This window comes from Platalea leucorodia (assembly GCF_965183815.1).
Source record: "Platalea leucorodia genome assembly, chromosome: 4".
Taxonomy (NCBI): domain Eukaryota; kingdom Metazoa; phylum Chordata; class Aves; order Pelecaniformes; family Threskiornithidae; genus Platalea; species Platalea leucorodia.
The window spans coordinates 114,484,837-114,506,405 of record NC_138826.1 but is presented as its reverse complement, the minus strand read 5'-3'; the positions used below and the strand labels follow the sequence as shown (position 1 = coordinate 114,506,405).

The 21,569-nt window shown below is 38.6% G+C and overlaps 1 protein-coding gene across 4 annotated transcripts in view; it reads right to left on the bottom strand.

Annotated features, from left to right (window-relative positions):
- Window positions 1-985: 985 nt before the first annotated feature.
- Window positions 986-21,569, bottom strand: part of PTPN12 (protein tyrosine phosphatase non-receptor type 12) — an 86,338-nt gene continuing 65,754 nt past the window's right edge. For 2 of the 4 annotated variants that reach the window (XM_082310680.1, XM_082310681.1), the window contains exons 13-18: window positions 13,569-14,518; window positions 9,848-9,925; window positions 8,405-8,493; window positions 7,389-7,419; window positions 5,897-6,013; window positions 986-5,014 (exon numbers count right to left, since the gene is read on the bottom strand). In XM_082310680.1, coding sequence (XP_082166806.1) covers window positions 4,953-5,014; window positions 5,897-6,013; window positions 7,389-7,419; window positions 8,405-8,493; window positions 9,848-9,925; window positions 13,569-14,518 — 1,327 coding nt within the window. In that variant the 3' untranslated portion in view covers window positions 986-4,952. Of the gene's footprint in view, window positions 5,015-5,896; window positions 6,014-7,388; window positions 7,420-8,404; window positions 8,494-9,847; window positions 9,926-10,238; window positions 11,876-13,568; window positions 14,519-21,569 lie in introns of those variants that run through there. The other 2 variants (XM_082310682.1, XM_082310683.1) reach the window with 2 other exon arrangements.

The window sequence follows — 21,569 nt, the reverse complement described above, 5'->3', positions numbered from 1 at the left end:
GAAGAGAACACACAAATGCAGATGCAAGTTTTGGCAAAATAAACTTTGGCACAGCAAAATACCAAACCACTAAAATGAAGACAACTATTAGAAAAGAGGTACCGCTCTCACAGTAGCTGGAAAACAAGTGAATTAGAAGAAAATGCGGAGTCAAGAGAGAAGGTGGGAGGGAGAGAGCTGGGGGCATCGGTGGAAGAACGGGCCGCAGGGCAGGGGCAGCTCCCCGTGGAGCCAGCCCGCAGCGGCACAGGCTGCATCCCGGACTGGCCACGCTCCCGACCTCGGGGACACGATGCCAGGGCTACTTTGCTTCATAAGCTGCTGTTAACAGGGTAAGTAAGTCAGGTTGGTATTCTGTCAGGCACTGTATACCTAAGAGGTATGATTGCTACCCATTCAGCCTATCGACCTGCAAATATTCCTATTATGGGAGAGGAGGAAGAAAATACCTTCAGTTAAATACATGAACAAATACATAGTTCCTCAGCTAGTCAGACAAATTCAGTCTGACTGCAACAAAACCCAGTTACAGCTGTGTATTTATTATTGCCTAAAAGACACTGGTTTGCCTCTGGGTAACATTCACCATGGAAATATTCTCTGCTAAAATTTCAGTTCATCAATTTCAAGTAACTCACTGTATTATAAAGCCAGTTTGTATTCATAACTACTTACTGTGACTTGTTCAAACTATTTTTTTTTTTTTTTTCTTTAAGGTTAAAACTGATCTTTCGTACCCTTCGTGTTCCCTCCTGAACACTCCTCGTAGGCAGCGGTCCTGGCTTTCTGTCCTTCCCACTCAGAAGGGTCACCCAAGCACTCTGACTGGATCCGAGAGACACTCTTTGTCCTTTTCCACCCTTACCGCTGCTCCCGCTGCCTTTGCCACACGTAAGCCCTTTCACTCCAGTGCTCTGAAAGCCAGCAAGTCAGTTACCAAACTCAAATTACATTTTCAAAGTTCTTTATTCTTTTATTCCCCCACTGTAAGTACAAGTCAGCACAGACAAAAATAACAAAAAAGCCTTTATGTCTGCATCATTATACCTTAGGATATCCTTGCCAGTGTTTGCAAGCTTTTCTTAACCCAGCTGAACTGCCAAATCAGACTGGGAGAAAGAGAGTCTTGTTTGCAGCGTGCTCTGTGCGGTCCAAGGCTTATCACCTGCTTAACGCGGACAATCCACTCCCTCCTCCTTCCAGCCGGGAAGTCTAAGGCTTAGCTCTCATTTCTTCTGTCATCTAGCAGTGGAAAAAATCTTTTCAGACTGCAAATAATAAAAATGGAAAAAGTAACTTTTATATTGATTTTTTTTTTCCTGGATGCCACTCACGATCTTCACTTTTTGCCAGGTTATTCACTTGCTTCAACAATCATTCAACATTACTCCATTAGAAACATGCAATTTGTACTTACTATCTGTTAAAGCGTAAGTCACCACTTCATACCAAGGCCTTTGTGGCACAGTGGGGATTACAACCTGAAACACACAGTTTAATCCTCAAATGCAAATATTTAAGTGTTCAGTTGTCCAAAGACTCTGTTTAAAGACAATATGTACTACAGCTAAGAGCAACTGCTCCAGCAGCGTGGGGTTATCACACTGCCCAGTCACGGTGCTGCGCTTGATCTGCATTCCTTCTTTTAGAAATCGGTCTCCAAAGAAACCCAAACCCAGATTTCAATATACAAAACCTCAGAGGTAATTCTTTGAGATTTTTCACTGTTCTGCACATTTCCCAAGTTAGAAACTTCCTTAAGGAAAATGACACGTAAATGCAGCAGGCTGTCCTAACAGATAAATAAGAAATAAAAATGCTAAAGTAATGCTCTAATCACTAAAAAGTAGAAAGCTACCTGCCAAATCAATACAAAACCTAAAATATGCTGCATAATGGAGATAAGCAACGATATTAGTAGAGGTCAGCTTTCTTCTGAGACTCGAGTATTTACATTTCTAAAACATGGAGAACTCATTCTCCTCTTGATGTGATAATTTACTGCATGATTTGTTCAATATTAATACATTTAGGCGATTTAAAAAAATGGAATATTAGAAAGATACTGAAGGAACAAGCAAGCCAATGCAGTGGTTATTAATAAGAATAGCTGGGCTGACTAGTGTTACTGGCTCTTCGCTAGTGCTCAAGTCAATTGTACACCTGACAAAAGCTGCATTTGAGAGACTGAAGTTGAAGACTGCTTTCAGAAAAATACAATGTGTAAGACTGGAGCTAAATGAAAGGAAAGACCATTCCATGACTTATTTCAACATATATATATAAAAATGACTTGGTCTAGATCTGTATTCAGTGATAATTCACAAACTGGTGTCATATTCTAAACCCCTTTAGATTCAATTTCAAATAAACCACAGCAAAGAAAGGTCTTGTTTTTTGAAGAAGCTGTTAGACTGGATAACATTTCGAAGCTATGATGTGAAACTACCCAGCATACAGCACCCAACCCTGCGCTTGTCTCTGTGCCACCCGCAAGCGTGGATACAGAAAGTAATGACATCGGGCAGATTTTGCCTTGCACTTAGAACTGTCAGTTTACCTGCAATAAAATAGGTGAAAATATAAAACTTAGATGAATGTAAGGAGGCAACAGTGAGTTGTAAAACAGGTCTGTCAAAGGATACAGAAATCCATACAGGACAACCGCAGTTTCACATCACTAAAGCAAAGAAAGGCTGAGAACGTTCTGTGATGAACTCAGTCTGGAAAACTACCCAAATCCATGCAAATGCAAGGGAAAAAAAATGAACCTGAATGTACTTTAATTAAACATTACCGGATAGCCAGTATATAGTACACAGATTTTTGTCAGCCCTTGCTCTAAGTGAAATTCAAACATGGAAAGCGGAAAACCTACAATCTGCACAGTCCTGTATTTTCTTGGTAGAGAAATATGGAAATGATCCTTAAAAGGTACACCCAAAACATATTGGCAATTTTCTTACTAACAGCTGTTTCAGAAAGTTACACTGATTTGGCCTGTCCAGTGGTGATGACAGCCTGTCGTGCATTACAAAACCAGAGGAGGTCCGTAAGAGTGAAAGTCCAAGCTACTCATCTTCAGTGCAGGGGAAGGGGAACAAAGTCCAGGCCAACTTTATTCTGCCAACTGCAAGACGTTCCAGCTGTCTGAACTGTTTACAAAGCAAGAATCTAGCTGATACAGATTATCCCAAATGGCATATATCATGGAATTATTTATTTTTAAATGAATAATTGCAAAAGTATATCCCTGGGAAGTTAAGTATTTATAGTGCGCACACTTCTTTGAAAGCTAGACAGTCTGCCGTGTGTACCAAATGCATGCTGATTAATCCACAGTCAAAGACAGTAATTGCAAGTTACGTACCTTTCGGAAGTTACAATAGGGCTGCTATCAGGGCATCAGCTCTCTTTTAGCAGAGAGGCTCTAAAGGTACAAGTAGTAAATTAGACCTACTGTTGCCATGGCTGAAGTTCAGATTAGTAGGTAGCTTCATTACCTAAAATAAACATTTTTCCTCTAAACATTCTTCCTCACTTCTCTGGCATTATTGCTAGCTTTTAAAGCAGTTACTAAAAATAAGGTCCTGAGGGTCACTATTTTGTTCAAGTACAAGATCTACAAGCTAAGCCAGACTGCCATCCTTCACTCTATTTTAGTTTGCTTCTGAACACAGTTTTTTTCCTAAGAGTAAAAACACCCATAGTGAGATTTTGACTTTCTTTAATTTAAAGATTGTATTACAGAAAAGTTTAAGTAAGGAATCCTTATAAGGATTAACTCTTGACATAATATATTGCCAAGATACAGTGTAGCTGCAAGGGCTCTATGTGAACCTTCATATAAGTTGCTTTCTTACATACACAGTCGCTGAACAACAAAAATGGTCTTTACCATTTGTAAGAGAAGACAGTGGTATTTAAACAGTCCTTTTACCAGTGTGTTCTGGTTTTCCCAAATTAGAAACATGCCATATTAAAACTGTAAAACCCTATTATACAGAAAATTGATAGAGATGAATTTTCTAAAGATTGCAACTGATGAAACAAAATGAAAACTAAGGAGTGTTGATTACATAGAATGGTTTCTCTTTTACTGACAGGTCAAATATCCTAGAAACATACAAATATTTTTGATAATCTAATTCCAGAGGAACTCAAAACATTGGAGTAACATACACAGGCTAAGAGAATTCAATACTGTTCCAAGGCACTTACTGAATCTCCATGACTAGATGAAAACCAGAACAAATTAGGTCTGACAATTAAACAGTATATAATATAAAAATAACCTTTTGCTTACAATTTACAAAATGTATTACAATCTTTATCTCTGCTAACCTGCAATTCTGGCTGTGTGTGTCCAGCAATTTTTGTAAAAAACCCCAGAAACTATTTTCTAAAACTTCAGGGCAAATAATTTACAAATAAGGTACACAAAAATTTAGATCATGCAGAGATTTCTTACATCTTCTGTTAATATTTTATGATTGCAACTTTATCAAATTATATACTTACTTGCCCTGTACATATACAAAATAATGCATACATGGTAATGAAACATTAGCAAATAGTTCATAAACACAATCTGTCAAAAGTATTACTATATTAACATATGTCTACAAGCAGCGTGTAACAGGGTTAAAAGACATTAAGGCAATAATACTTGAAGTTACAAAATAAATTGTATGTAATACTTTCTCCTAAGTGTAATAAGGCAGGTAGATGGCCCCAGCAAAAAGTTAAGTTGTAATACTGGAATCCACTGTTGTGAACAATGTTAAAGGTTTTGCATGGGATGTACTGTAAGAGTGTACCATTTGGTAGTTAGATCTACACTGCTCAGTGTTAGTTGCCCCCCAAAAAAGTGGAATACTATTTTTCTAGTTCTCAGTGGCACTTGAGTTTTCCAGTATAATTTATTGATAGTATGTCCATTGGTTCTTGGATCATGTCCATTCTGAAGGTGGCTCTCTTGGTCCTCTGGGCTTTCCACAGCGGTTACCAAAACCTAAGGAAAGAAATGTATTTAATACTTCTGTCCCCTCGGACAATGCAGTCTCACAAATGTTGGCAGTAGTCAAGAGGATCACTGTTAGACATGCTCTAGCTCTTGTGGAAGAGGTTTATTCTCAGGGCTAGAAAATGACTTTGTAGTATTAGGAGTCCTAAAGGCATTATGGCCATAAGAAATACAAGCATGAAGAATTTGTATGTAATTATAGTTCAGTCTTTAAACCTCACTTGGAAAGTACTTCTCAGTAAATACAGTATTACAGCCTTTGTTATCATAGAATCATAGAATCGTTAAGGTTGGAAAAGACCCTTAAGATCATCGAGTCCAACCGTTAACCTAGCACCGCCAAGTCCATCACTATACCATGTCCTCGAGCACCACATCTACCCGTCTTTTAAATACCTCCAGGGATGGGGACTCAACCACTTCCCTGGGCAGCCTGTTCCAGTGCCTGACTGCCCTTTCAGTGAAGAAGTTTTTCCTACTATCCAGCCTAAACCTCCCCTGGCGCGGCTTGAGGCCGTTTCCTCTCGTCCTTATCATTTATTGATTTATTTTTTTTTCCTTCTCTATGTACCCAAGCAGTTTTCTCAGTTATTATTTCTAAAAGTTTTCAGTGCTCAACAGAAATTATATCCCATTTGACTAATGCTATATTTCATACAATCTAAAAAACAACGTCAAGAATGACTGAATCACTCATTCTGGGAAAAACTCTTTCAGCGATGCCGAAGGGCCAAGGCAGGCTTACTTGTCTGGGTTCTGCACCTCAGCGAATTGGAGGGAGATAGTAGTAGCAGCTACCCAAACTAGTACTGTTAATGAATATTCTGTATAAATTATCTAGTGATTATGTTTTGAATGAATTGTAATTACCAATATCTGTTACTTCTGCAGGAAATTCTGAAATTTGACCTCTTGTATCAGTGGAACTCGAAAAAGAAATCTGAGGTAAAACGTCAGTTGGTGTTTTGTTGCTTCTTTCAGGACGATCTGGAAAACACACACACCTTCCTTACTCTAACATTCACTTAGTCAGCACTGTGTGAATGCTATTTTTAAAGTACAGCTCTGTCCAGAACACAACTTGCATCATTCTTTACAAAAATAAAGATTTAAAAGCCAATTTCTCATTTCTTAAAAAGCATACTTCAAAATTGGTTATGAAGCAGATGTTCAATGACACTAACACATGCCTGTTTGCCAAATATGGATTTTTTTTTTTAAAAGTTTGTATGGATATTTAAAATCCTATGTAGCACCTATTTATAGCAAGAGCTCACAGTATGATTTAATACATCAATATAAATGCATCTGTTCATATTCTTTCTAAACTAAAGGTGCTTAAGAAGACATAAGTAACTATGTGTTGCATTACTTGTATAATCACCCTATTAGCAAATCTGTAATATTTCTGAAAACTGATTTATTTAAGAAAATCTACCGGGTATTCAACATGCAGCTCCAAACGGACTGCACAAGCCCCTTCAAGCATACACAGAAGATACATGGCAGATAGAAGCTTACAGCTGAAGCAGGTTGCTGCAAAGTTAAACATCAGCTGATCTACACTTCTTACTGAAGCCTTTTCAGAAGATCAAAAATTAAACACTTTGGTAAATATGGAACACACATACATATATATTTATATATATATTTTTATATATATATATATACACACACACACACATCACTGCTGAACTTATTTCAAGTTTACTCCTGTCTTTATGAAATTAAAGAAATTAATTCACCAACTTTTACAATTTCTATTGCAATAACATGGGAAGGTTCTAATTAAGCTGAAAAAAATATTATTATAATATGCGTTTAAATTCAGTATTTTTGGTCTTCAATATTTTAGCATACCCAAAGTTTAACATGAATTTTTATATTAGATCTGTAAGTTGCTTCCTCAGAAAACCTTAGAAGCTTTAAAAACAGAAGGCCTTTTCAAGAAATGCCAGTGTTTTGACAATATACTTAGATACCCTCAGAGCAACAGCCAATTCAGGCAAATTTTTATTCAGTAGGAAAAACTTATTTTGAAGTAAGAGATGGGCTTGTTGCAAGTCTACTGTAATTTTTAGAGATTTGCCAATGAAATTAAAGTATCATGGGTTGGAAGTAGCTTTTGAAGTAATCATATGTATAGATTTATTTCAAGGTCAATCACAAAATATTTGTGAATTTCCAGGAGAAAAACATCTCCCTGGTAGTTTCTAATCTTCTAATAAAAATACTGCCAAAACACTTTATCAGTTCAAATCGGTAGGTTACTTGAACTTTTCACTCTTATGGGGTTACTGGACAGATTAACAAATGGAAACAATGCTCCTTTTTGTAAAGAAAAATCTTTTCCATCACTTACCAGGTAGTACAGGTGAAGTTGTTTTCAAACCCTGTTAATGAGAAAGATTTAAAATAATTCTATAAAATGCTTCCAAAACACTAAAAGAACACCAGAAATTTAAGATGATGAAAACATCTTCAAAAAATATACAACATTCATGGAAATATCTACTTGCTGCTACATTTCTGACTTGCTGTAACACTGACAAAAAATGCTACAGTAGTTAATAAAGAATTTACTATCAGAACCTTACTTAATAAAAAGTTACAATTGTCATATTAGAAATTATTTGCAAAATTAAGTAGTTTAGTTCCTATATTAAATTTACAGTCCTTGAAAATTCACGTCTATCTCTTCTGTCAAATTTTTAAGTGGTGTGTAAAGGTGGCAGTAAAGTGTATTGGGGTGCATGAAAAAAAGGCATGAATGTAAAGAGGATTTATATGCTTTTGAAGTTTTGCCAGCTCTTTACCCTGGATGACCGAACAACTAGTAGACCGATGTGAAAAGTGAAATCTGATAGGCAGAAAAGGGTTTGTTTAAAATAAATATGGATATAAGGAAAAATTTTATCAGGCAGTGAAACAGGTTGGCCACTGAGGATATGAAGTCTCCATCTGGAGGTTTTCAAGACCCATCTGGCTAAAGCCCCGAGCAGCCTGGTCTGAGTCCCTCCTTCATGCAGCAGGTTAGACTAGAGACTGCAATTCTCCTCCAGCTTGAATTAGCCTATGATCGATTAAGGGCAGGCAGCAAGCTCCACAAAAACAGCATATTACACTCTTAAAGCCATTATTTAAGGTATATTAAGGATGACTTTTACAAGTATTGCTGAACTTTGAAAACCAGATAGTTCTCTTGGAAAGAAAACATGCTCTTAACACATCAGTTCAGCAGCTCAGGCAGAGGAAAAACTGGCTAGTTGCAGATGATCAACAGCTGTAAGTTTTCACACCTATGTATTTTGCTTTTTGTTGTAGCGCCCAACCAAACTAGAAATGACTGACTGGTACAGACTTGTCTCCTATACTTACTGTAGAGACTGTTTGTTCAGGGAGATGCTGATCACGCAATATGCTCCACTCAGATTGTGCAATCGTAACTGGCTTCGGCAAGGGTGTGCCTAGGAAAAATTAAATCAAACTCAACATACTTGAGTTCTCTCTGTGATGCAGCATTAGAAATGTGCTATAAAGCAACTTTTTTAAAATTAAATGCTTGTAAAAACATGAATCTCTCTTTACATGAAGAGCTCTCCAGATAAGGGAAGATGCCACAACATAATTAAAAACACAAGACTGAAGTGTTTGCATTGTGGACATTGATTTCCTTCATTTGGGCGTTCCTAACCAACAGGAGAATTAGCTTCTTTTTCAATAATGTTTTTAAAAATTTGTTATACCAGCTGTACAATAATAGTAGGTCTGAAAAACACATACTAAGTAAAGAAAACACAGAAGTCAGGACAGCCATACCTGTCCTTTACTGACATCATGCAAAAACACAATCAAAATTGAAGTGGTTTTAGTGATTCCAGTCCCAAAGAAATTTTTTTAGTTTTCCTTTTTTTTTTTTTTTTTTTAAGAAAAAAGCTTTGTTTCTTGTGTTCTCACAGAAAAGAAGCAAGTCCATAATATCCAAAGCAAGGATCACTTTGAACTACCTATGCTTACAATGCTCAAGGGACATATTTACAAAACTTCAATGTTTTTATGCTGAAAATATCTATAATAAATACTTTGGCAAAAGATTTTTGAAAGTTTCACAAAGTGACACTAAACAAAAGCCTCAGTAAATAACTACACCACCCTAGGGTTTTTGGAAGATACCAAACATCAACCTAATTTATAATTTCATTTCAATTAATTTTTTTTGTATTCCGCCATTACTGGCTTGATGAATGCAATATGAAGATATAAGCACATCATTTGTAAGTGTCGGTTTTCTCTTTCAGTTAACTTTTTGACACAGGCAAAGATTAAAGTATGTTAATCTTAAATAAACTGGGCTTGCTCACTAGATGCAGTGCAGCATGAAATGTCATCATCTTTCCTTTGCCCAGGAAAGGAGAATCAGATAGGCACTGTTCAAGTGTTTTCCTATTCCCTACCCAGGAGCAGGAGGAAGCTACCTAAAGTAGCTGGGGAATCCCCTAACTGCATTGCATTTCCCCACTGTATCTCATTTCCATACCCTTCAGACTGAAAACCAGCTCCACTAAAATCAATATTGAAGTCTCCAATATACTTAAATATCATTTAACAGCATGCTTAATCAGAAAATGAGAAATAATTTGACTGTGTTCAAGGGCTTATGAAAGTTAAACCTCGAAATAAGCCGTTACACATGCTAGATCTCATTCGATTTTACAATTTGCTCCAACACTAAGGTTAACCAAAAAGCAGAGGCATTCAAATACAATACTGAAATGCATTTCACATTTTATCCCCAATGATCACAAAACATTAAAAACTCACTCTGTTCGCTTGCTAATACAAATGATTCTGGTGTTCTTTCTGGGAGCGGGGGAGAGGAATCTTCACTAGTATCAGCATCTAAATCAAATACGACATTTCCGTAAGTTAAAAAATACGCTTAAATTTTCCCCCTAGATTTTTTAGAAGTTGAACTTTTGATACATGAGATCATCCTAAACCTTGTATGGAATTTAAAGCAAAAGGAAAATTTTGGTCTAAATGTTATGAATCATTTTGTTTTACCATGCTAACGCCTTGGGAGCAACTCCATGCTAACACCACTATCTTCACATTAAGGGGCTAAGAAGCAGTTTGTATGCAATGGAAGAAAGAAAAGTAGAATACGTTTTCAGTCTAAATCCTTTGGAGAAAAAAAACTCTGCAACGAATACTTTTTCTTCATTCTTTCAGCAACAGAGTATAAGCAGAATTTACAGTCTGCACTGGAGCAGTATCATTTGCTTCTTGAACAAGTAACTTGCCAGTAACTGTAACCATAGCAGTGATTGTATTTTAATTGCAGTTCATTACATGTCTATTTGCAGCCACTGCAAGAGATAGTTAAGCTTATAACAACACATCAGCTTCTTGACCTCTTCTGCAGATAGGGGTAACTACACACAGTTGGTGCCTACTAACTGAACCACTAATGAAGCTCCCAAACCCTGGTAAGAAGCTTGTTGAACGTATGTATGAGCTCTTCAGCTGTGCTGATGACAGTAACTTATTGCTGATGAGCAGCGACTTTTATTTTTTCTTAAGTGGCTCTAGCCATACCTACTTCCGAAGTCCATACAGCACAGCTAGATTGCACATTGCAAGGACATTAAGCAATTCCTAGAAATGGTCAAGGAAACATTCAAGGTCAGGTTGGACGGGGCTCTGAGCAACCTGCTCTAGTTGTAGATGTCTGGGCTCATTGCAGGGGGATTGGACTAGATGACCTTTAATAAAGGTCCCTTCCAACCCAAAGCATTCTATGAATGTTGCTTTTCAGGACTGCATCATGCAACAGTAAATTCTAGGGAAGCTCCACATTAACCGCTTCGCTAAAGCCCTAGGTCTCAGTTTTGCTTCCCAAGTCCATCTCAGGGCTCACCCAGGCTGCCTCCCATACCACCGATATAAACAGTCTAGTGCAAGGTTTACTAGCCAGAAGGGTAAACAGGAGCCAGAAGAGATGGCTACCATCGTGGCCAGCAGCACATCCTGTCCCCAGCCCGCTCCCTCTCGCCTCTCAGGAGCGTACTAACACAAGCTGCTCTGGCAGCAAGAGCCCCGCTCCTGCCTGCTAAGGAATTTGGAGTAGAAATTAAAGGTTTAAAACAATTCAAAGTAGCTGCTGCCATACGAAGTCTCATCTGACAACTGTATTCTACACAAGATACATAAAAAGATGAAGACATGTTTCAGCTAATGGAGCCATGAAGCTTGCCCTGCCAACATGCCAGCAGCAGGGACAGGAACTCCATCACATTGTACAAGCCACTGTGTTCAAAGTGACTTCTCTGAGACCAGCTCCATCTCAAGTTTACTATACAGCGTAAGAAAACCTTCATTTATTGAAATAGCCTCTGTAAAATATATAATATAAATATATAAATAATATATATAATATAAATATATAAAATATATAATCAGCAAATAAAGTCACTATGGAGTATGCGCTAACTGAAAGTGAGGGTTTGGGGTTTTGTTTTAGTTTGGGTTTTTTTGTTGTTGTGGGATTGTTGTTCAGGGGTTTTGGTTTTTTTTTTTTTAACCTCAGGGTACAACTACTTTTCGCTTCATTTGAATTAAAAAGATGTTTTAATGATGCGGTAAGATCATGCAGAGGTTATGGTTAAGCAACTAGGGTGCTGGTAAATTCACAGGCAAGCTTCATCGATGATTGTACATCCCCAGCTTCAGATAGAAGAGTCCTGAACGAGTATGAAACTGCCACTGTAAAACATGGTTTGGGATCGCTGGTGCAAAGCGATCTAACCCTACATTCTTGAGTCCGAGATGGATTACAAGACCTGCAACCTGAATATAAAAGAGGAAGTGTTCACTATTGTACAAAAGGGAACAGATACACCCTCAATACCAAGAGGTAAATTACATTATATATATAATATATATTTTATATATATATCATAAAAAATTAATATAAACATTTTAAGCCATTCCTGTGAAATCAGCAACATACCAGCAGCACAAAGGCTGTACTCTTATTTCAGGATGTTTCTGATATGCAGTTACATGAAACAAATTATTGAGTGACATTTCTCCCATTCTTTATCATATTTATGAGATATCACTTATTTTATTTGCATGTTCTTACAGCATCTACATAAAGAGATATGTAGAGAGGTAATGATTTTCAAACAGTGATAAACAATGATTGCCCCGGGAAAGAAGGAAAAAAGCCTGGCTAAAAGCAGTGTTGGAAAAAACACTATAGCATGCAAATCTACCAAAAACAAATCCAAGGAAGACTGCTTGGTATAACCACTGAAGTAACTATAACATAAAGGGCTTTGTCTTTGCTATGCAGAGCATTTTTGAAGTGTCACAGGGTTAAAAACATACAGGTATGTGCAAGTATTGTTTTGTGCGTATACATAATGTCACAAAATCTATAGAAACAGATTGTTTTTAAAGCTGCAAAATAGTTCATGTTTCTGAATATGACTTTTGGTGAAAACTTAGTTCCCAAAGTAAGTATTTTCAATACAGCTGGCTCTGACTCTTGCATGACACGCTGAGCCCCATTTCACCTCAGAAAGCCATGTAGTCTGCACTGGCTCCCGAAGCAAGGCCATCATTGTGAGGAGCTCCTAGGACAAGAGTCCGATCTAAATACAGGAGCTCATGTTCTCCTTTCAGCTCCATAGCCTTACAACGTACTTTGTTGGACTTCGCACAGGCAGTTGCCAAGGCCTAATCTGTTCTTCCCAGCTACGTCCTCCATCTGATCCAAGCATGCCAGCCTGACCGACATCTGAATCTGCACATTTTGGGACCCTTTTGCCTTCGATAAGTGATGTTGTAACTTTTTGCAGAAGCAGTCTTGCAAACTTTCTTTGCTCAAAAAATTCCAAAAAGCAGTAAAAGATTAAAAGCAACTGCATAATTTTCAAAGCACTACTAAAGCAGAACTTGGATTTTTAGATGAACAGCAACATTACTTTGTCTCCCCTGGCCATGTAGAGCAAAAGAGGAAAGCAGGGCTAAATATTTACAATGCTATTAAAATGCAGGAGCCCAATCATGAGCAACTTCAAAAACTGATACAGTGAAAGAGGTTACAGCTACATTTTTAGGACCAGCACATGAACCAGCAAGCATGAATTTGATGTGTGTTTGGACAAGCCTGTTTAAAACTTTGACTACTTAAAACTGTCATTATTATAGACACTTCCATGAAATTGGACGTGGAAAGAAAAAATGCGCCAACCAATAACACAGAAACCTGCAATTAAGAATGCCTTCACACCTCGCAATAAAGCTTTTGAAGCAGCTTATCAAGGTCTGTAGTACCAACAGTGTAGCAGACATAGCTCACAAGCAAAATGAAAACTGGGAGGAAAAGAGTTTTGCGCCCCTTCTGAAGCTGCCATACTACACTGTTTAAATTTACATTTAGAAAATTGCATTGTAAAGGAATTTATGTTGTCCAACTCTAAAGATGCAATCAGGTTAAAGAGTAGCACTTCTGAACCACAGTGAAACCTACCTTTGCCATCTTCAGAACATGTTACAGCTGTTAAGTCTTGCCTAGCAATAGACATTGGCAATACTTTTCTGGCAGAAATGTTTTCAGTATTAGTGGCAGCAGAAACTGTGGCACTTGCGGTTGAAACATTAGATGCGCTTTTGCTCATGGCTCTGTCAAAGTTCATCTCATCTGTGTCAGAATCATCTGAATGAAGAGGATTAGTAAAACAGAGGGGTGCTCGAACAGAAATAGTAGTATGATCAACACTATCACTGGAAGGATGTTCAACTGTGGTGTTTGATACCAGAGGGAGAGTTTTAACACCATGACATAAGATGTCTGAAGACATGTCTTCAGACACTGGTGTACGCAGTGCACTTTCAGGCCCATGCAATGACCATGTGGCGTGTCCCTTTTCTGTCAGAGGCAGACGATCTGGTCTTGGTGGAGTATCAGGAACCTGCTGACTCTGCAGACTTTCTGGTGAAGGTATTAAGGCTGTGCTAGACTGCGGCACGCTGCATTCCATACATGAGTTTTGAGAAGCATCTGCAAATGAATCCCCTGAAATCTGTTCCTGTGGCTTAAAGCAGGATGACACAGGTTTAATTTTAATTGCATGTCCCCTGTTCAACAGGGAGTTCCCATCAAAGCTTCGTGGTCCCTCCTGAAGAGGTACCTTCTTGATTTCAAAACTTAAGTTGCGCTCCAGCCTTTTATCTGCACGTTCACTGGGTTCATTCTTCCCTGAATGTTCTGTTGACTTATTATAATTCTCGTTGAGGTCTGTTGAATGCTCTGACGAAACCATGTGCAAAACTGGCTTTGGATGGTATCTATCATTGTCCTGCCACACAGTAGTGACTGTTGGATAAGCTGATGGGGGAGATGGTGTTAAGATAGGTGGTACTGGCTGAGGCTCTGGAGGCTGCAAGATTTCTTCTTTAGCGTCTCCTTCTACAAGGCAACTGCAAGAAAACCAAAACACACTTGTGTAAGTTTTCTGTATTTTGACAATATTTCAGATATCTAACCCCCTATCTCTGCAGTAGTACTGCTTTCATACCAATATTGAACTCCAAGCACCGCTTCCACTGCAAACAGACAATGGTTATAAAATATGACTAATGGGGCAGGCAAGAACTAAGACCACACACTCAAAATGCCTTTCAGAATATCACAAAGACATGCATTCAGGCCACAACCAATCCTCATTGATAGTTCAAAGATTGCTCACAGCCTTTCTCAGAAGCATTTTTTTCAAAGACTCTAAGGAAGGCCCTCTTGTGGCAGGATTTCAGTACTTTTTTGCTTTCTTCTTTATTAAGAAGTGGCTCAGAGAAACTCGACATATGGAATTCAATTTTCAATAAAGCTGAAAAAATTTCTTTAAAAAAACCTTACAGCTTGCTTAATACCAAATATCTTCCTTTATTTTTATTTTTCAGCATGTGACCAGGAGGATTTTATTTTCATATTTGTGTATTTAATAGGTTCTCCATAGTTGTAAGGCTAATGCTGCAGACCACATTTAGCTGACATGAGGTGCACACTGTATAAAAATCATTCATAGTAGAATATATGATCCAAATTACAGTGCGTATTAGCAAGACCACAGCACTTATTACAGTTCATCTTAAGCTCCTTAAAAGGAGAAGCTTTTCAAGCATATTGTCAACTTGCTTTCAGATTAGATACAGAATATTTGACTACAAGCATTTTGCACAACTGACTAAGGTCTTGTCTACAAATGGAATTAGGCATTTTCATTCAGAGCCTTTAAATATATTTCCTTTCATTATGTAAGACTAGTAACAGAGTAATAACTGAGGTGCAAAACAAATGTGTGACAAGAACAGAAACACAATGAAATAATTTAAAGAAATGATATTTTCAATCCAGGCAGATAAATAAAGCATAATGAACTACAGTTTGCAAAGGAGTGCGATTTGGCCACATCCTTGAGACGAGAAACCAGCCCATTTTATGTACAAAACTCAGGTCGCTTCCTGCTGTTGGCAGAGATGTCCGTCATGGGGAAGCAATAAACACTCTATACAGGTCAGCTCATAATGTCCAAGATAGTGATGTTCAGAAGACAGATGCTCCCATTCCCCCATGTTAGGGGAACAGACAGTTCCCAGGGTTACAGAATCTTTACTGACAAGTTCAGGTAGTCCCAGCACCAGAATAACCTTGAGCAAGCAGGAGTCAGCCAAATCCTTATATACCGTTAGTCTTTTTGTGATAATCTATGTCAGAGGCACCAGAAATCACCCAAATCCAGCTCTGCAGTAGGAGACTTGGAACATTCCCTTGGAGATAAAGTTACAGCAGGACATTCTCTTCCCTTGAAAATAGAGTCACCGGGAGACCTTGGACTGTACCTTCCTTTCATGATCCAACATCCTGAAGAACTGAATCTATTCAGAAGAGTCTTCACAGTACTCTTGTGAAATAGACTTTTATTTACAAATGAATTCAAGGCTACACACCAAAGCCAGAAAGTTGAGGCTTCCAAAAAGGCTCTTACTACCTGCTAGATGACAGACCCCTGTGACAGTATTCCCCTGCTGCAGTTGTGTAAAACCTGGGAGAACACAGCATATCTGGCAGGTCTGGAAGAAGCTGTGCTAGTACTAACTCTCATGTTGTAAGGACCAGCAGGATGATATGCAGGTTATATCCCCCAGGTCCTGTGCTTTCAGGATATTTAAATGGAACTTCCATAATAGCAGTAGTAGTTAATCATACGTTACTAACTCAGATGAAGAATGAGAATGAAAAAGTATTTGTATTTTAGAGATTTGACAGATTCTGTGCAAGAAAGAAATCTCATAGTGAGCTATCAGCTACATAATGAAACCACACCTTCAGAGCTCGTAGGTGAAGTCTGGCACCCAAATACAGGTTGCCATTCAACTTGCAGCAGTCAGAAAGCGTCCAGCTCTACTACAAATCTGTCACAGAGGAAGCCCAGTCTGAAGTCAGGAGTCTAACATAGGCCTAATAAATTCCAACAACTGCAGGGGAGCTCCAGGAAATCTCAGCTGGATCATCACAGTCAGTCACACATGTAAGATGATCAGAAATAAGAGGCATGTCTTTCAAAGCCTTTTTAATCAGTCAACTACCTAGACAGAGAAAGGCCATCACTACTGCCAAAGCATTAACTGTTTAGAGTTAAGATTGGACAGACAAGACCAAAGAAAAGGCTTGCTATTAATATCACATCTTGGCGGACTATGAAACATAAATACTTTACAACAGACATTCTGAAATTTGCTAAATCAATCACTTCAGTTTGAAGACTGACAAAGGCTAGCATCAGTCTCCTGCACTTGTTAATTAAGGCATTTGACTTTCCAAGACAAGTCTCCATCTTCCTCTTGTTGCTCCTATTAAGTCTGAAAAAGCCTCTTTACTGGAGAGAATATGGGCTAGTAACATAGCTCTGTGGGCCAAAGAATTTTCCACCTTCTCAGCCAACATTAATAAGAAAGTATTAATTTAAAAAAAAACAAGTAGAAACGCTTATAGGAATAATGCAGAGTACCAAATTACAGTCTGTATCCTTTCAGTATTGCATTATCCAGCAATCCATGGTGAGGTTTGCTTCTCATAATGCTCACATATGTCAACCTATCTTTGTCAGACAGCAAGAGAGGAAGCAAGAATGATTCAGAAATCTTAATCATATTTTCAAAAAGGTTACTGGAGAGGATAGTGGACAAATAAAAAAATCCGACAATTACAAAATTGACCTGCTACCTCTTCCCCAAGGGCATTATTTAAGTGAAACACAAAAAAGCGTGAAGTATCAAACATGCTGTTTCCATTACACTGGAATAAAGCCAACAGTGGGCTCGCTTTAAGAGTTATAGGGAACAGGGCTAAAGACCACACAATTGCACACGAATCCCTGACTGTCTGTTCACGAGCGAAAGGCATCCGACAGGCTCTCATTACTTGTCTGCAAGTCATATCACAAACAAAATCAAAGCAATACTATTAGCTCCCCTACTTGCAAGCAAGGCCTAGAAAAGACTTAACAAGTGCAAATTCTTGAGACTATCGTCACCTATGGTTAAAAAAAAAAAAAAAAAAAAGAAACTGCCTCACATTTGAATCTTCTAAAATATTGGATGCATACCTGTCTTGGGACAGACTACAGCATGAGTTTCATCCTTGTGATTTCCTTAACACCAAGCTATAGCAGTATGGGATGGATAACCAAAATCCTTATACAAGGGATTCCAAACTGAAGAGAACTGTTTGGATTTTCAGTTTATGAACATCCCCACCCACTGAAGTACTGCAAGCTCCCCAGCTTCCAAACAATCTTCTACAAGTTACTGTACCTTTGCACCTGGAACAGCCCAGACCCGCCTGCAGTTCTCCCAGGTGCCTTCTTCCATTCCCTGCCTGTCTGACTCCTGTCACAAAGGGCTGGGCCTCAAATTCCTTCTCTTCCTCCCCAACCTGCGTTTGTATGCTGCTATTTTGCTTTACATTAAGATAGGAGGAATAGAAACCACATCCAAACAACTTAATCAAAAGTAATTTGGAAACTGTTGTGCCTTTAGACATTCTTGAAAGATGAACAAGCTTAAGAATAAGTTGTTTGCTTGAATTAGTAAAGGTAAGCCAAGGATAAAAAAAGAAGTAAGTCTTGCTCCAACTTAATACACGCTAAGGAGGACAGGAGAATTTCCCTTGGATTTCTCTCCTCTGTTCCAGGGGCAGGGAGGGGAGGCATAGAGGGATTTCACTTGCATAAATGGTTAAATGCCCCCTTTACTGGCAGTGATGCCCATCAGTAATCTCCACTAAATCCTCCTACTGAAAATGAGGTTTTTCCCTTATTGACCTCATTTTCCTGACCCAGAGTCATACATGCAATCAGCAAAACTAACTTATCTGGTACAGACATACCATTAAGCATTACAATTAGCTAAAGAAGCAAATTAGCATTAAACTAGATATGACAAGATTATAGGCCCATAATACCAGTCAAAAATTCATGAAGTTCTTCACCGATTACTGTTTAATGAAATCACTCTCCCATTTGATTCACTAGTAACCAGAGCCCCACATGCACACAAACAGCCCCCTTGGAGGTACGCGTAGAACTGATGATACAGGAAATACTGCACAAGTCAGCAACCCAAAAGTTATTTAATCATCTTCCTTGCACACAGCTAAACTGAGCTATTAAAATGTTCCCCATTCTATCTGAAGTTAAATTTCATTCCTTCACTCTTAAATGAGAGCTTACAGTGATCAAATGAGAAATTCTCTATCAAAATCATTCTTTGCCATATTAATATTGAAGAATACTCATCCTTAGAAAATGAGATGCCCAAACAGCATTCTGATGTTTTGGTTTCTGGGGTGGTTTCTTCAGGGGGTGTTTTGTTTTGGTTGGTTGGGTTTTTTTTTAAGGAAATAAGATGCCACCAAGGATTTCCCGGATTTCTCTGAATATGTAAAAATTTTCCATTTTACTGACATCATAGTGGTATTATGTCACATGTTCTGCATTGCAAAGAATGTTTTTGTTTCTTTTTACAAAGCAGAAATATTAGGATATGTATACCTTTAAGAAGTCTTTGTTTAGCAGTAGCTTTTTCTAAAACTCTTGCCAGAAAATCTTGGGCATTTTGGGCTGCAGCAGAATGCTTTCTTTGGGCACTTCCTCCAACAGCTGTGCTCTATAGACACTTCTCCCCCCAGAGGCAGAAAATTATCTGAAGATGAACTACTAATATTATTCCAAACAGCAGGAGACAGTATAGTAAAACCAGCTTGATTTAAATTACCAGGAAACTCATAGAAAGCTCATGAAAGAGGATATTGAGACAGAAAACAGTCAGTGAACCAAAGAATGCCAGACCATTTGAGAAAGAGAAGTACGCTTTCCTGTATTAGACCTTTAGATTAACCCTGCATTGCTTTTATATATTGCAAAAGCAAGCATTTCTCAAGTACATTTGTAAAGTCACACTGTGCGATAAAAAATAGAAGGCCTTCTCATAACTCAGCCTTGACAGTGTCTCTTCATCTACAACTGCTACCAATTACCTTGTAATTCCACTACCTCAGCACTTCCTCACGCATAACTGTACATGGAATTTCCCTCGGTGACCAAGGCAGCTTTTTCATACGCTTTTATCGCCACACAACCTGAGCAGCTGATGCAGTGCCTTAGTGCCAAAGACCTCGAAGTTAATGGCTTCTCATTTGTCAGGTAAACCATACATTAGGTAATAATATTTTTTAATTATTTGTCATAATAAAAATTAATTAATTATAATTTTTCAAAATTACAATAATTTGTAAAAAAAAAAAGCTCTCCCACAACTTTCCACCAAAAATGTACACATGGAAAAAAAAACAAAATGAAACAATGCCGACACTATTTTTGCTTTTTTCTGCAATATATTCCAAATTTTTAGAATGTTTTAAAATCTAAGCCATTGTAGCCTTAATGGAAAAGAGCAATATTATTAAAACAGGGCACCATGGGTTCAGATTTAAATTAAACTTGGCCAGTGTTCAAAAGAAAAAAAACACCAAACTTAAGTAATCCATGATTATTCTACGCAGCATACTGTAGGGTTTTATTTTCAAATAAAAAAAAAAAAAAGAGAGTGATGCCAAGGTCATGGAATGCAGCTGCTATGATCAACCAAAAATAGATACTAAGTTCTACATCCTCCCTCATAATTAAAATAGGGAAATTAAGCTCAATGTAAGCAGGCTGAAGCTAGACAACCACATTATTCTACTTAAGCACTAATGAGTTGTGTTCCCCAGGGCTCAGTATTGGGGCCAGTTCTGTTTAATTTCTTTATCAATGATCTGGATGAGGGGATCGAGTGCACCCTCAGTAAGTTTGCAGATGACACCAAGTTGGGTGGGAGTGTTGATCTGCTGGAGGGCAGGAAGGTCCTACAGAGGGACCTGGACAGGCTGGATCAATGGGCTGGGGCCAACTGTATGAGGTTCAACAAGGCTCAGTGCTGGGTCCTGCACTTGGGTCACAACAACCCCATGCAGTGCTACAGGCTGGGGGAGGAGTGGCTGGAGAGCTGCCTGGAGGAAAAGGACCTGGGGGTGCTGGTCAACAGACGGCTGAACATGAGCCAGCAGTGTGCCCAGGTGGCCAAGAGGGCCAATGGCATCCTGGCTTGTATCAGGAATATTGTGGCCAGCAGGACCAGGGAGGTGATAGTGCCGCTGCACTCAGCACTGGTGAGGCCGCACCTCGAGTACTGTGTTCAGTTTTGGGCCCCTCACTACAAGAAGGACATCGAGGTGCTGGAGCGTGTCCAGAGAAGGGCAACGAAGTTGGTGAAGGGTCTGGAGCACAAGTCTTATGAGGAGCGGCTGAGGGAGCTGGGGTTGTTTAGCCTGGAGAAGAGGAGGCTGAGGGGAGACCTTATTGCTCTCTCCAACTACCTGAAAGGAGGCTGTAGCCAGGTGGGGGTCTGTCTCTTCTCCCAAGTAACAAGTGATAGGATGAGAGGAAATGGCCTCAAGCTGTGCCAGAGGAGGTTTAGATTGGATATTAGGAAAAAATTCTTCACTGAAAGGGCAGTCAGGCACTGGACCAGGCTGCCCAGAGAAGTGGTGGAGTCTCCATCCCTGGAGGTATTTAAAAGACGGGTAGACGTGGTGCTTGAGGACATGGTTTAGTGGTGGACTTGGCAGTGCTAGGTTAACGGTTGGACTCGATGATCTTAAGGGTCTTTTCCAACCTTAACGATTCTATGATTCTATAAATCACTGCCATCCATGTGGAAGAAAAGCTGCAGTTCAGTGAAGCTGCCACAAACTATACTGAAGATAACATATATAAAAGTATAAGGAATGAATAAAAATAACCAACTGGTGAATTTTTCTTTTAAAATTAATTACTTGAGGCTTTTGGGTTTTTTAATTGACATACAAATCAGAGAGTGCTAACTAACAAGGAACATCAATCAATGGTTTTTATCTTAGCTTTGCAGAAGA